Genomic DNA, 14,876 nt, shown 5'->3' on the forward strand with positions numbered 1-14,876 from the left:
TCCTAGATTTACTAAGGTTCTTTATATTTGCATTTAATATTTTTTCTGGCTTATTTGAAAGTTGTTTCTGGCATCATGACCCTTAATACCTAAAATTCTTTAGCATATTATTTTCTGAAAATAAAGGCATAACCATAATATCATTATCATCTGTAAGAAAACTTAAGTATTCCCTATTATCACTTACTGTCTTCCCAATTCCGATTTCTCCATTTGTCCCCCAAATGGTTTTATAGCTCTTTTAATCTAGAATTCCCCTCCGATTTTATGTTTTGTTTTGTTTTTGTTTTTGTTTATCTGATAAATTTCTCCTGGTATTACTTATCTTGTTCTTCTATTGCCAGTAAACTGGAGGTTTCAGCTAAAAGCTTGCTTAGATTGAGGTTTAACATTTCATAGTACATGCTTCTTAACTGATGGTAAGTATCACATCAGGAGACACAGTTTCAAGTTGTCCCAAATTGCCAGATCTGTCTAGAAAAAAGATGTAGTTTTTCCTTGGCTATCAGCAAAGATCTATGGGGTAACACTATGTAAATAACCTGTTTCCCAACAATCTTTTGCACATGCATTGATGATCCTTGGCTGACTCTGTTATTTCTTTAGTGTTTGCAGAACGGTGAATTTCTAACCCTGTCATGTCTTTACATTGATTAGCTGCCATTTTTCAGTAAAGAAGAACTTTATCTTATCAATTGAGATGAAGTATATAGTTCCCTAAAAAAGGCAGGGTCACTACTTAATTCTTTCTATTTCATTACCAGCTTAGGAGTTGAGATAATAGTTATTTAAGATGCAAATTAGATTTTTTTCTATTTATCTTTCTCCTTTTTTATGTATTTATTACTATGTACTCATGACTTTTTATTTATTCAGGGTTTTAAAATCAATCACAGTCATTAATCCTTGATTCTAAAATGGTGGATTCCCTTCATGCTGGCTTCTGTGTCTTTTTTTTTTTTTTTTTTACATTCCCTATTAGACTTCTGAGCACTTACTTTTTTTTTTTCTGGTACAAGAAAATATTCCAAGCCCATCTTTGAATGTTTTCTTCCCAGACATGATTCTATTTAGTGATTTGTAACTATTTTCTCTTGCTTGAAATTAATTTTTCACTTACATTGTTTTTCCCTCCTGTCCCAAATATTGATAAAATGTTTACCAAATACCTGGTCTTTTCTCATTGGTTCTTAAAGAGTACATTCATATATATCAAGAGACTAGATCACTTACAGATCTCTTTAATTTATGTTACAGGCTCTACAGGGAAAAAATAGTAATTGTTATTGTGCCTTTTAATGAATAGAAATGAATTAGTTTGTGTAAAACACCTACGTGTTTACAATTTTGGCTTACATATATAAAATGTTATATCTTAAAGGGATATTCATGAAAAAAGACCATAGTATATAGAAACTGATGAGTCTTCATTGCAAGCATATAGTTTTCTCATTTAAAAATACCATGATAGTGGCACCTGGGTGGCTCAGTCAGTTGAGCATCCGACTTCGGTTCATGTCATGATTTCGCAGTCCGTGAGTTCAAGCCCTGCCTCAGGCTCTGTGCTGACAGCTCAGAGCCTGGAGCCTGCTTCGGATTCTGTGTCTCCCTCTCTCTCTGCCCCTTCCTTACTTGCACTCTGTTTCTCTCTGTCTCTCAAAAATAAATAAACATTAAAAAAAAAATTTAAAAATACAACGATAGTTTCATTGGGTTAATCCTCTGCTTTTATCTTTTGCCTCCTTGGATTGTTTTCCGAGAGTATTCTATCTAGTAGTTAGCTGGTAGATTAGATTTTATGAGGACTATTAAAGTCACAGCCATCCTCTTAGCCATTTTGCATTTTACTTGCAGACTTCTAATTTTTCTTTTTGCAAAGTATTTTTGGAAGGCAATATATTTCTATTAAAATTCTAATGTGACTTTTTTGGGCTGAAGTCTTGCAAAGATATATTTTGATCACAAAATGTACCTTAACTAATGCCACGCCAGAGTCATTAAGTAGATGAATGGCATGAATTTGAGAAAAAATATTTTTGTTTCCTTATTTTATTTCATTTTTCCTAATGTACTAAACTGCACTAGAAATTCTGAAGCAAGGAAGGGAAAAATGGAATAAAGGCCCAAAAAGAAAACCCTCAGTTAAATAAAAAATTCTACCAGTATATTAGTTCTAGTTCAACTCTTTGTTGTTGTTGTTATATGTAAGAATTTATGTATTGGCAAAGAAAGTAAAAAATACCTGTATAAATTGTTAATCTCAATCTAGCAAAAGTAACTTTCAAATTGAGGTTGAATATCTGCATTTCAGTAATAATTAAGGGATAGGAAAAGAAGCTTGGACTTGCCAGAAAGCTTAAGTAAGATTGTTCAACTTCTAAACAAACATTGCAAATACTTTGTGGTATGGATTGAATCGGTTTATTAAACAAATAAACAGAACATTATCTTTATTTTTGGTATCTTGGTAAAAGCTTCAATCTTGTGGATTTTTTCAATTTAGGCCCTTGCTTCTGGACATCATAACTGTATTTATGTGGAATGCTTTTCCAGAGAGCCTCTTTAAAACACACTTGCAAATACAAGAGCAGGGAAACCATAACTGCCATGTTATATGACCATAATGATAGGGATAGATTTCCAATTGTAGCCATGAGTTAAAAGAAACACTCTAACTGTGAGGACTCCAAAATGTTTTTCCCTGATGTTTGCCTAGCATCACAGATCAGCAGGGCAGAATTTGCTAGCCTTAAAGAGCAAGTTGTAGATGTGGTTTGTACCCAATAAGGATCAAATCTATATATTGTTATATCCTCATTATTTTTGAACAGTAGAGGCACAGTGAGACAGGGATTGATTGAATGAAATTAAATCTAGAAAGAGTAAAACAGTTTCTGATTACAGTGTGAATGTCACTTTTTCTCTGCTTTAATTTTTTATATATTTTTTTTTCAACGTTTATTTATTTTTGGGACAGAGAGAGACAGAGCATGAATGGGGGAGGGGCAGAGAGAGAGGGAGACACAGAATCGGAAACAGGCTCCAGGCTCCCAGCCATCAGCCCAGAGCCTGACGCGGGGCTCGAACTCACGGATCGCGAGATCGTGACCTGGCTGAAGTCGGACGCTTAACCGACTGCGCCACCCAGGCGCCCCTCTCTGCTTTTTTTTTTTTTTTTTTTTTTTTTTAAATTTTTTTTTTTAAATTTTTTTTTTTTTTTCAATGTTTATTTTTTTTGGGACAGAGAGAGACAGAGCATGAATGGGGGAGGGGCAGAGAGAGAGGGAGACACAGAATCGGAAACAGGCTCCAGGCTCCGAGCCATCAGCCCAGAGCCTGACGCGGGGCTCGAACTCACGGACCGCGAGATAGTGACCTGGCTGAAGTCGGACGCTTAACCGACTGCGCCACCCAGGCGCCCCAGCTCTCTGCTTTAATTTTTGACAAATGTGTTAGTCTTTTGAAATGTGAAGAGATAAGATAGAGGAGATTCATATGTTTAGACAGACTATTACACTGTGAAATTAAAATGGAAACTTTTGTATTATAGATTCACATTAAGTATTATGATTTACACCGAAAATAAAAATAAAAGGACACTTGAAATATAAGCAGAAAACCATGTTGTGCTTTATGTTATAAAATTTTAGGATGGATCTCAAAGATGATTTTACCTTAGAGTTGTACCTTAGAGTGATTTTCTTTTTAAGGCAATGTAATAAAAATACATGAGTGCTTATTCGATCTCAAGTAAGATTTTATCAGTAGTTTTCATTTTGTAATATCTAAAAGGGCCACATACATGTATTAAGTTTTTTTTTTTCCATTTATCATTGAACAAAAACTAATTGAGAACCTATTAACAAAATGGACTGATTACCTGCTATAATGCCAGTCATTCTTTAAGGCCCTAAGGATATATCATTTGCTCTCCTGGAACTCATGAAGTAGTAGAAAGATTAAGAAAACACACAATGTCAGAAAACGTTAAGGTCTATCAGGGAATTATAATTGGCTGATATGCAGAAATATTACAGGGTGGTAAGAAAGGGAGTACATGAATTGCTGTTTTATATGGGAAATCAGGGAAATGTTACCTGCAAAGGTAACATTTGTCTAATATTTTTAATATTTAAGAAAAGAGTTTCATAGTGTTAATATTCAAACTTTATTTAAAAAATCAATTTTGCTTAAATTTTGAGTCCATATTTAAGGTAATTTTTTCCTGTCCAATAAAGTTTTTTTTAAGTATTTTTTAAAGTTTATTTATTTAATTTGAGAGAAAGAGAGTGAGCAGGGGAGGGGCAGAAAGAGAGGGAGAGAGAGAATCCCAAGCAGGCTCTGTGCTGACCCACTGTGAGATCATGACCTGAGCTGAAATGAAGAGTCAGATGCTTAACTGACTGAACCAGTCAGGCACCCTCAATAAAGTTTTTTTAAATTGACCCTGACTGCCTACCATGTTTCAAAAATTGTTTTTCATATGATATTTAAATAATCCAAAAGCATGTTACCTTTAAAAGTGCTTTTAATATGTATATGAACTTGAGAGACTCTCTTAGTAATTGTCTATGACACTTCTTATTGATTTGTAATTTTTATTCCTACCTTCTAAAGCTTTCTTTTATGCTTCCTAATTTAAAATATGATTAAACAGAATATGGAGAAATTTTAATTTTAATTCAGAAAGTATTGGGGCATCTGGGTGGCTCAGTTGGTTAGGGATCCGACTTTGGCTCAGGTCATGATTTCACAGTTCGTGAGTTCAAGTCCCGTGTTGGGCTGTGTGCTGACAGCTCAGAGCCTGGAGCCTGCTTCGGATTCTGTGTCTCCCTCTCTCTCTGCCCCTCCCCCACTCATGCTGTCTGTCTGTGTGTCTGTCTCTCTCAAAAATAAACATTAAAAACAAAAAGATTTAATTCAGAAAGTATTTTCTTAGTTACAGATGATAAATTATGGGATCTTTAGCTATGTTGTCAGTCTCTGAAGGGTTTAATGAATTTCATGTTTTGAGAGGGAATTGAGTTTAGAATTCGTGGAGTCCATTTTTCTAAGGGTATAGGCAAGGAGAAGATTTCAGGTAAATAGTGTGGGAGCAACATTTAAGAATTAGTTACAAACAAGATTCCAGAGCAAGAAGATGGGGTGGAAGCAGTTGAGAGGGTGATAAGAATTCCATAAAACTGATTTAATTTTGATGAAATCCAATTTATCGTTTTTTTCCTATTATAGATTATGCTTTTGGTGTCATGTCTAATAACTGCCTAATCCAAGTTACAAAGATTTTCTTTTATGTTTTATTCTAAAACTTTTACAGTTTTATATTGTACATTTATGCCTGTGATCTGCTTTGAGTTAATTTTTACAAAAGGTGTGAGGTTTAGGTGGGGTTCATTTGTTTTGCATATGAATGATCAATTGCTTCTACACCAGTTATTGAAAAGACTGTCCTTTCTCTATGATTTCTTTTGCACCTATGTCAAAAATCAAATGGCCATATGTATGTTAGGTCTATTTGTGGATGTGGTTCTGTTTCATTCATAAATACTATGTTATCTTGCTTATTGTAATTGTATAGTAATATTTAAGATAATTTCTCAGCATATTTAATATGTTGTTCCAGTGTCTTTGGCTTATTTTTTGATGGTCTATTAATCTTGTCATCATTCCCTAGTACGTAATTGTCATTTTGCCCTGGTTACTTTTGAGATTTTTTTCTCATCTTTGGCTGTCAAAGTTTGATTATAATATGGGAGTGATTTTTTTTTTTTCCTACTTGAGTAGCCACTTACATCTATAAATTAATGTTTTGTACCAAATTTGGGGTGCTTTTGGCCATAATTTCAAGTATTTTTTTCCTGCTTCTTTCACTCTTCTGTAGGGATTCTAAGTATTTATATATTGATTTAATTAAATTATCCCACAGTGTTCGTTGGTTCTTTTCTCTTTTTTTTTCTTCCTTTGTTTTTCAGATTTGGTAATTTCTATTTATATATTTGTAAGTTCACTGATACTTTCTTCCACTTTTTCCAAGTTGTTATTGAGCCCACTTGGCAAATTTTGTTTTTGTTATTGTACTTTTCATTTCTAGAATTTACTTTTTTTCTAGTGTTCACTTTTCTGTTGTCATTTCCTCTGTTAATTCATTGAAAACATTTCTTAAATTCATTGAGCATATTTCATTTGAATTCTTTGAATGTATTTATAGCAAACACCTTGATGTTTTGTCTGCTAAATCTAACATCTAGGTCTACTTGGTGATAATTTCTATTGATTGCTTTTTATACTAAGAAGGGGTAACACTTTCTCTTTTTCTTTTTTTAAATTTTTTAATTTAATTAATTAATTTTTAAAAATGTATTATTTATTTTTGAGAGACAGAGAGAAACAGAGCATGAGCAGGGGAAGAGCAGAGAGAGAGGGAGACACAGAATTCGAAGTCAGGCTGCAGGCTCCAAGCTGTCACCGCAGAGCCCGATGGGGCACTCGAACTCAAAAACCGTGAGATCATGATCTGAGCCCAAGTCGGATGCTTAACCAACTGAGCCACCCAGGCGCCCCCCCCCCCTTTTTTTAAAACTGTCTAGTAATTTGTGAATGAAAACTGGACATTACAGATAATATTCTATAGTGATTCTGGGTTATATCATGTTCTTCTGAAGACAGTTGAGTTTTTGTTCTAGTAGGCAATTTACTTGCCTGGATTTCAACTTCATATTTTGTTTCCTCAGTATGCACCTTTTTGGATATCTATTATTATGGCTTCCCTTTGCTCTTTTTTTGGGTTGGCTTTTGTAGATCTTTCTTCTGCCTGCCAAATTTGGCAGTCAGGCACAGTTTTGGGGAAGTATGGAGCTTATTCTCTCCATAGATTCCTTTTCCTAGGGTTTTTCCTGAATTTTCCAGTTCTGATAAGCTTTGGCTGTGTACATTTAACACTTCAAGCCTGTACACCTTCAGCTTTCTGCCACTTAAGCTATACACAGTTGAGGAATGCACTCAGTTTAGCAAACCTTCCAACTCATAGCTCTGGTTCCTCATAGCTCAGTCTTTCTTGAATATATTTTTTGAATATGTTTCTTTCTCATTTCGACTTGCATTTTTGATGGGCCTCCTGGAGTCTCCCCCATGCTTGTGTGGTTTCCCAGTCAGCTAGGGATTTTGACTCTTTATGCTCTCAATTTTTCCAAGATTTTCCCCTTTAAATTTCTAGCTGCTTTCCCAGCCCTGGATTCTAAGGACACCTTTATAGTCACTTCTACCTTCTGCAGCTGCCATAGTCATGAAATTTGGGCCAGTAATCCACGAACTTAATTCATACCCTTCTTATTGCAGTTCCATTAAAATTAAATATTCTTCCAGCTTCTGTCTACCCTCTGGATACTTCTCAGTGTCTTTAAATAGTATTTAAAATTTCTTACCATTTTATGTTTGTTATCTGTGAGGTTCACATGATCACTCACTTCAGTACTACAGGAAGTTTAGGGCCTTGAACAACCACAGGCTTGCTATTCTTACCCTTCTTGTTGCAGTTCTTTTAAAATCAAGTTCTCCTCCAGCTTGTGTCTGCTTTTTGGATCCTTTCCAGTGTCTTTTATTTATTTATTTTTATTAAAAAAATTTTTTTAATGTTTATTCTTGACAGAGACAGAGCAAGAGTGGGGGAGGGCAGAGAGAGAGAGAGAGAGAGAGAGAGAGGGAGAGAGAGAGAGAGAGACAGAATCTGAAGCTGGCTGCAGGCTCTGAGCTGTCCGCACAGAGTCTGGCGCGGGGCTTGAACTCACAAACCATGAGATCATGACCTGAGCCGAAGTTGGACACTTAACCGACTGAGCCACCCAGGCGTCCCTCCGGTGTCTTTATGTAGTTATGTTTTTAAAAATTTACCTAATAAGTTATACTTATTTGTGGGAGTTCACACTATCACTTCCCCCATACTAGATAGAAGTTGCAAGGCCTTAAATAGCTATAAATAGCTAATTTTAAGAATAAGATCATTGAATACTCTGGTTTGTTGTTTGACTATAAAAGACAAATACAGTATATATGAAAGAACCAATATCCATATGAAATTATAGCAGATATTATTTATCTTGTGCTTAAACAGTCATAGCTCTGTTTTAGGCTAGTTAATGTCAATATCAACTACTTGTTATTTTTTTTTACATTTGCTTCTATCTCTTCATTGTAATACTTACTTGGTTATTTGGTATTGTCAAAACCAATATCTAATAATTTCCTCCAAAATTTAACCTTTTAACTTCAGCCTATATCTAGTCCTGTGTGGGTAAAGGACCAAATAGTGCCAGTTGGCTCATTCCCTAAGCTTCGGGGGCATCATTACTCCTTGTTATTTAGTGACAAATGTGTGCAGGGGAAAGAGATCCAGCCTTATCAGAAATGCAGACTTTGGACTTTATCTTTTTATATCATTTTTTAAGAGACATTTTCAACAATTATGATAGTTGTTATTTGCTCATAGATGCTCACTGGTGGCAAGTTGGTTTCACGATCAAGAATATGTTAATTGTCCAATTCAAACTTTTGTTTTATGGTAGTTCTCTTTTTTTCCCAAAGAGTTGAGTGAGATTGTTATTGAATGGTCATAAGTATTTTTACTGCATATAAGAAAAGATTATTGATTTAGAACAACCTCAATAAATAAAATAATATTTTATTGTACAGGTGCAGTTACTAGCAAGGAAAATTATCTATTCATATTTAAGCCTGCTAGTGAATTCAAAGAATGACCTGGCTCTGGCTCATATTCTTAATATTCCTGATAGAGGACTTGGACGAGAAGCCCTCACTGATTTGAAACATGCTGCTCAAGAGAAAAAGATGTCTATCTTCTTGGTATGGACATATTACATTTTCAAGATGTTTTAAAAGGCTGTTATGGGGGCGCCTGGGTGGCGCAGTCGGTTAAGCGTCCGACTTCAGCCAGGTCACGATCTCGCGGTCCGTGAGTTCGAGCCCCGTGTCAGGCTCTGGGCTGATGGCTCGGAGCCTGGAGCCTGCTTCCGATTCTGTGTCTCCCTCTCTCTCTGCCCCTCCCCCGTTCGTGCTCTGTCTCTCTCTGTCCCAAAATAAATAAACATTGAAAAAAAAATTAAAAAAAAAAAAAGGCTGTTATGAACAGTGGATACCTGTACCATAATATAGACTTCTTATGATAAAACAGGTTTTAAACTGTGAATATATGTTCTTCCTTGGTATTTGAAAATCTGTGGTATTATTACCATATTCTTCAAATTTGACAAGGGAGAATATCTCTAAAACAGTGTTTTCCTACGTGTGTTCTATAGAGTGATAGCCCTGTTAAATTCTCCTTGAGTAAATATGTCCAAAGGAAGAAGTCCCTGTTAAATGCTCCTTGAATAAATGTGTCCAAGGGCAAAAAGTTTGGAAATAGTATATACCTTTATTGGATGTTTATATATCAAAAGCTCTGAGAGGTCCTACCATTAAGAAATATGCTTAAATTAACCATGTTATTTAATCTGTTGTTTTCTAAGTTATTTAACCTTGGAACTTTCTTCCAAATTACTGAAATTTCATAGAATTTGTCTTAGTATACACTGTGGAAAATACAGCTTTAGAACATTTCATCTTTGATGGAGATGCTCTTAAGTATAGCCATCATATACATAATTTTATTATTTTAGAGGTAAGGCCTTTTGAACTACACATGATGAAATAATCCTAAAATGTGAAAGCTAGATAGGACGTAGTGATTATTTAGTCTAAGTGTTTAAAGTAAGATAAGGCTTAGAAGAGTTGAATTAATTGCCCACCCTTGAAAAAATCAACACAGTTGATACTTATTCTCTTATGAATATATTCTTACTCTCTTAGTTTTCCAACTTGGCTCCCCAGTCTCCACTTGCATTGCCATCACCCCTGCTGGCATGAATTTTGCATGGCATCTGTTTCTTTAATTATTTGCTTCTGAATCAAAGTGGCATGAATTGTAAAAAGTGCTTACTTTACCTCTATACCCAGAAATAATATAAATGCACCCAGCTTCATAAAGTTTTATTTTTAACTTACTAAATCATTAAACATAACTAAATCATTTGTTTTAATTCATAGGTGGCCACATCATTTATTAGGACACTAGAGCTTGGAGGGAAAGGATATGCACCATCACCATCTGATCCTTTAAGGGCACATGTAAAAGGATTGTCTAATTTTATTAACTTCATTGACAAATTAGATGAGATTCTTGGAGAAATACCAAATCCAAGGTAACGACTTTTCATAAATTACAAATGTTTGTTACTAATCTAGCTTTAAAACTTATAGAATCAGAGGTAGATTTGAATATAGGAGCTATTGAAATGACCAAAGATCAAACCAAACAGTAGGGAGAAGAAACAAAATATCTAGATGAATAAATTATAACCTCATGACCTATCCCTCTAGTTTCTGCCTATCTTTGATTCTAAAATTTTTGCCAAAGTCAAGTGGCATGTTCAATTAAATTTGACTATAGAAGAGGGATTTCTGTTTGTCTTTTTCTGGAATAAATAGATTTTTGAGGACTGGACATGACTGAATAGATCATTTCTTTAAAGTTTTTATTTAGCAATAAAGGAAACTTATGCCTGGAATGAGTAAGGAAATTGATAGAGATATGATGAAATCTATATTCTACTTCCTGCTACTATTTTTTCCTTTTCTTGGGTGTAAATCTTTAGTTTATCTGGAATTTATTTTTATATTATATTGGAAGTAAGATCTTCGTATCTGATAGACTCCTATTTATAATATATGCATCTTGGATGATAAGTAATTTTGAGAGTAATTTGGTGGGGAACAGAAGTGTATTGTATATGTTAGCAATCATGGTAGATCACTGTCAATTTGGTTGGTATGCTTTCGCATTGTACTAATAAAAAGAGCTGGTATTTATTCAACACTTTTTATGTGTCAGGCATTGTATTAAGCTCTTTGTGGGGGTTATCATTTGATCATTACAGCAGCCTTACATTATGGGTACTGTATACACACCCAGTTTAGAGAGGAAGAAACTGAAGCACTGGGACTAAGTAATTTAACGCAGTCACATTGTTATTTAAGTAGCAGAGCTGGGATCTGAACTCAGTTCTGAACCTGGAACCCATTCTTTTAATCACTATATCTTATTTCATGAAACTTCTTTTCATTGTAAGATTCCAAGAAGAATTTTTTTCTTAGGATTTTATTCTGAATTACATCCTTCTGTCTTCTTTGTGGATATCCATTCCAAGGAAGTAAATTTGGAAGAGGTTTTTTGAATATGACTTATAGTCAATAATAGTGACATCTTCTGAACTTTCAAATATATTGGCTGGCTGTTTCTTCTGAGATCACAGATAATTAAAAAAAATATTTTTAGCAAAGCAAATATAGGTATATTTTGTTAAAGTCAAGTGGCATTATGGACTTACAGTAAAATAGTCCTCTACAGATGAATTATGTTTTTTTGTTTTTAGATTTACCTCATTTAAATGAAATTTTTATTCAGCTATTTGTTGATTTTTTCAGTTTCAGACAGTATTAACTTCCTATGCCAACCTCCCAGTCCCCCTTTTCTGTCTTCTCCCTTCTGTTAGGCACACAGATACACACAGACTTCATTCATCCTTCATATCTAGTTATACTAAAATTTCAGCTTAAGTTATGTTTTAGAATTTTTTTATTATGACTCTGTAAATACTGCCTACACCTAAGCTATGTGATATGCTGTGATTATACTTCCTTTCTTGTATAGATTTTTTTTTTTAACGTTTATTTATTTTTGAGACAGAGAGACAGAGCATGAACGGGGGAGGGTCAGAGAGAGAGAGGGAGACACAGAATCTGAAACAGGTTCCAGGCTCTGAGCTGTCAGCACAGAGCCCGACGCGGGGCTGGAACTCATGGACCGCGGGATCATGACCTGAGCCGAAGTTGGCCGCTCAACCGACTGAGCCACCCAGGCGCCCCTGTTTTTTTTTCTACAGTTAATAATTATCTACTTTTTTGTATTGCTTGACTTCCTATTTTATTATAGATTCTTCATCAAGCTTTCCAATAAAACTATACAATTTCTTCTTATTAGACCTAATAATAAGGTTATCTATAAGTTCTGGGTTTTGTCCTTGAAGACATTCCTTTTGGAGAATGCACTATCTTCTTCATTCAGTTTGTACTTTTGCTTGTTAGGCCTGTTTCACAGTGGTAACTGTGAAGTTTCATTACCTTATGAATTTTCTTTGCCTCTTCCTTGTTTTCTGAATCTCATGACTTTATTTATTTAAAAAAAATTTTTTTACATTTATTTATTTATTTTTTTTATATAAATAAATAAATATTTATTTATTTATTAATTTTTTACATTTATTTATTTATTATTTATTTATTTTACATTTATTTATTTATTTATTTTACATTTTACATTTATTTATTTATTTTTGATAGAGACAGAGCACAAGTGGGGGAGGGGCAGAGAGAGAAGGAGACACAGAATCCGAAGTAGGCTTCAGGCTCCGAGCTGTCAGCGCAGAACCCGACATGGGGCGAACTCCCAAACTGCGAGATCACGACCTGAGATGAAGTCATAAGCTCAACCGATTGAGCCACCCAGGCGCCCCATGACTTTATTTTTAATTGGTAGACCCTTATTGGTGTACATGGCTTTCTGAGAAAAACAGGAGACAAATATTTTTATTGTATTCTCTCATTTGATTGAATGTGATCTTATATCATGTTTTATTTATCTAAAAGTATTATATTTTTAAGATTATTTTTATCTGCTTCCTGGATTGTCTTTGTTGTTATCTAAGTTGAATGTTTTCTTTTTTGTTTGTTTTGCAGTCTTTCATGTTAGAGGTATTCCTAAAATGTATGGTGATTCTGAACAGCCCTTCCATCATATTTCAGAATGAGACTCTGTAAAGCTGATTAGTAGTTCTGTACAGTGGATTTCATTATAGCCTGGCATCCAGTTAGTTCCTTTGTTGGGGATTCTCCCAATGTCGGTAACTATAGGTCTTTTCTTTGGAACTTACCCCAGAATTTACACAGTGGCATCCTTTAGTCTCCTTCAGAAAGCTGTAAGTCTAGCTAGTCTAGTAATATTCTGGGATTTGAAGTCTCATAGGAGCTGATGCTCAGTCTCCCAGTTCAGTCTGTTGACTTTTACTCAGTCTCTCTGTTTTCAGTTCCCATTGCCCTGCGGTCTAGAGCTCATCTGGCTTACTTTCTTCAGAGTAATCTTGCTTTCCATGCTGAGGGGAGGGAAGTGCACTGGCCTGACTGCTCAGAATAGGAGAAGAGATTGAGGCGTCAAGTGTTCTGATGAAGACTGTCAACCAGTCCTTATTTGCAGGCCCTTTATCATAGTCTTCAGTATTGAATTCAATATCTGAGAATTTCTGGAGTTGCTTCTTATTGGAATCTCTTTTAGCAGTTACATATGTTTTAGCTTTCTTTGCTCTGAGTAGTCAGCTACCACATGTCCGTCTGCTTTTCATCTTTCCATCCTTTCATTGTATGTCTCTGCTGTCATCCACTATTGTCTACTCTTCCATTCTTTTTCTTTGTGGATTTAAAACACTTGCATTTCTGTCATTTCTCTGCAGCTTTAGGAGGGAGCAGATATAAATGTGTACATTCAGTCCACTGTAGTTTGTTATAATTGCATTCCCTTTGGAGGAATGTCTGGTTTGGATAAATTATCTACAGGATAGAAGTACATTTTAGAGGCATCTAGGATGAGGCATCTTAAATTCTTTAACTTATCATTGAGTTATTGTGGATATCCTGTCTTGTCACAGTGAGTAATTCACTCTGTGTTCTTGTGAAGACACTGAAGAAGTAGGTGTCCAAGTAGTGGGTATATTCATGTGGGTGTCTAAATAGTGCCCTAAGCGATCTTTATTTCTTCTTTATGGTGACATTTGTGTATACTAAGTATATATTCATTTCATAATCGTAAAGAATTATTAAAAGCTAAAACCATATATCCTATTTATGCAATAGGAGGATGTACAGAGGAAAGGACAATTGCCTTATTTGTGGGAGGCAGGGATAAAGGGTCAGGAATACTTACCTGGGTGGCTGTTACAGTTCAGCTTAATCTTAAAGTATGGACTTGAAGGAGTTAGATGGACATGGAGAATGGGTGTGATATGAAGCCCAGATGGGGAGAAGGGAGGATATTTTCTACAGTGGGGATAATATGAGTAGCCTATTGGGACATTGTTTCATTGGTTATTCATTTTGTCTTATAATTTCAACTTCTACTAGTACTTTTGCCACAGTCCATAAAGATTATAAGAAAAAACAACAAACGATCTTCTCTGTTTTTGTCAATTCCTTCTCCTTCGTTTTATTTTTTGATTTTTTTTAAATCAATTTTTTCCAATGTTTATTTTTGAGACAGAGGGAGACAGAGCGCAAGTGGGGGAGGGGCAGAGAGAGAGAGGGAGAAACAGAATCTGAAACAGGCTCCAGGCTCCTAGCTATCACCACAGAGCCCGATGCAGGGCTTGAACTCACAAACTGCAAGATCATGACCTGCACCGAAGTCGGATGCTTAACTGACTGAGCCACCCAGACGCCCCACTTCTTCCTTTTATAACTGAGATTCTTTTTTTTTTTTAATTTTTTTTTTTTTTAACATTTATTTATTTTTGGGACAGAGAGAGACAGAGCATGAACGAGGGAGGGGCAGAGAGAGAGGGAGACACAGAATCGGAAGCAGGCTCCAAGCTCCAAGCCATCAGCCCAGGGCCTGACGCGGGGCTCAAACTCACAAACCGCGAGATCATGACCTGAGCCGAAGTCAGACGCTCAACCGACTGAGCCACCCAGGCGCCCCTATAACTGAGATTCTTGAAAAAAAA

General features: G+C 35.3%; 1 protein-coding gene across 5 annotated transcripts in view; it reads left to right on the forward strand.

Annotated features, from left to right (window-relative positions):
• Positions 1 to 14,876, forward strand: part of PARPBP (PARP1 binding protein) — a 72,248-nt gene that overhangs the window by 25,360 nt on the left and 32,012 nt on the right. For 3 of the 5 annotated variants that reach the window (XM_047867174.1, XM_047867176.1, XM_047867178.1), the window contains exons 5-6: positions 8,686 to 8,856; positions 10,096 to 10,250. The exons of 1 other annotated variant lie outside the window; for it this stretch is intronic. In XM_047867174.1, coding sequence (XP_047723130.1) covers positions 8,686 to 8,856; positions 10,096 to 10,250 — 326 coding nt within the window. The remainder of the gene's footprint in view (positions 1 to 8,685; positions 8,857 to 10,095; positions 10,251 to 14,876) is intronic. One more of the 5 variants, XM_047867175.1, reaches the window with a different exon arrangement.

Source organism: Prionailurus viverrinus, chromosome B4, assembly GCF_022837055.1.
Source record: "Prionailurus viverrinus isolate Anna chromosome B4, UM_Priviv_1.0, whole genome shotgun sequence".
Taxonomy (NCBI): Eukaryota; Metazoa; Chordata; class Mammalia; order Carnivora; family Felidae; genus Prionailurus; species Prionailurus viverrinus.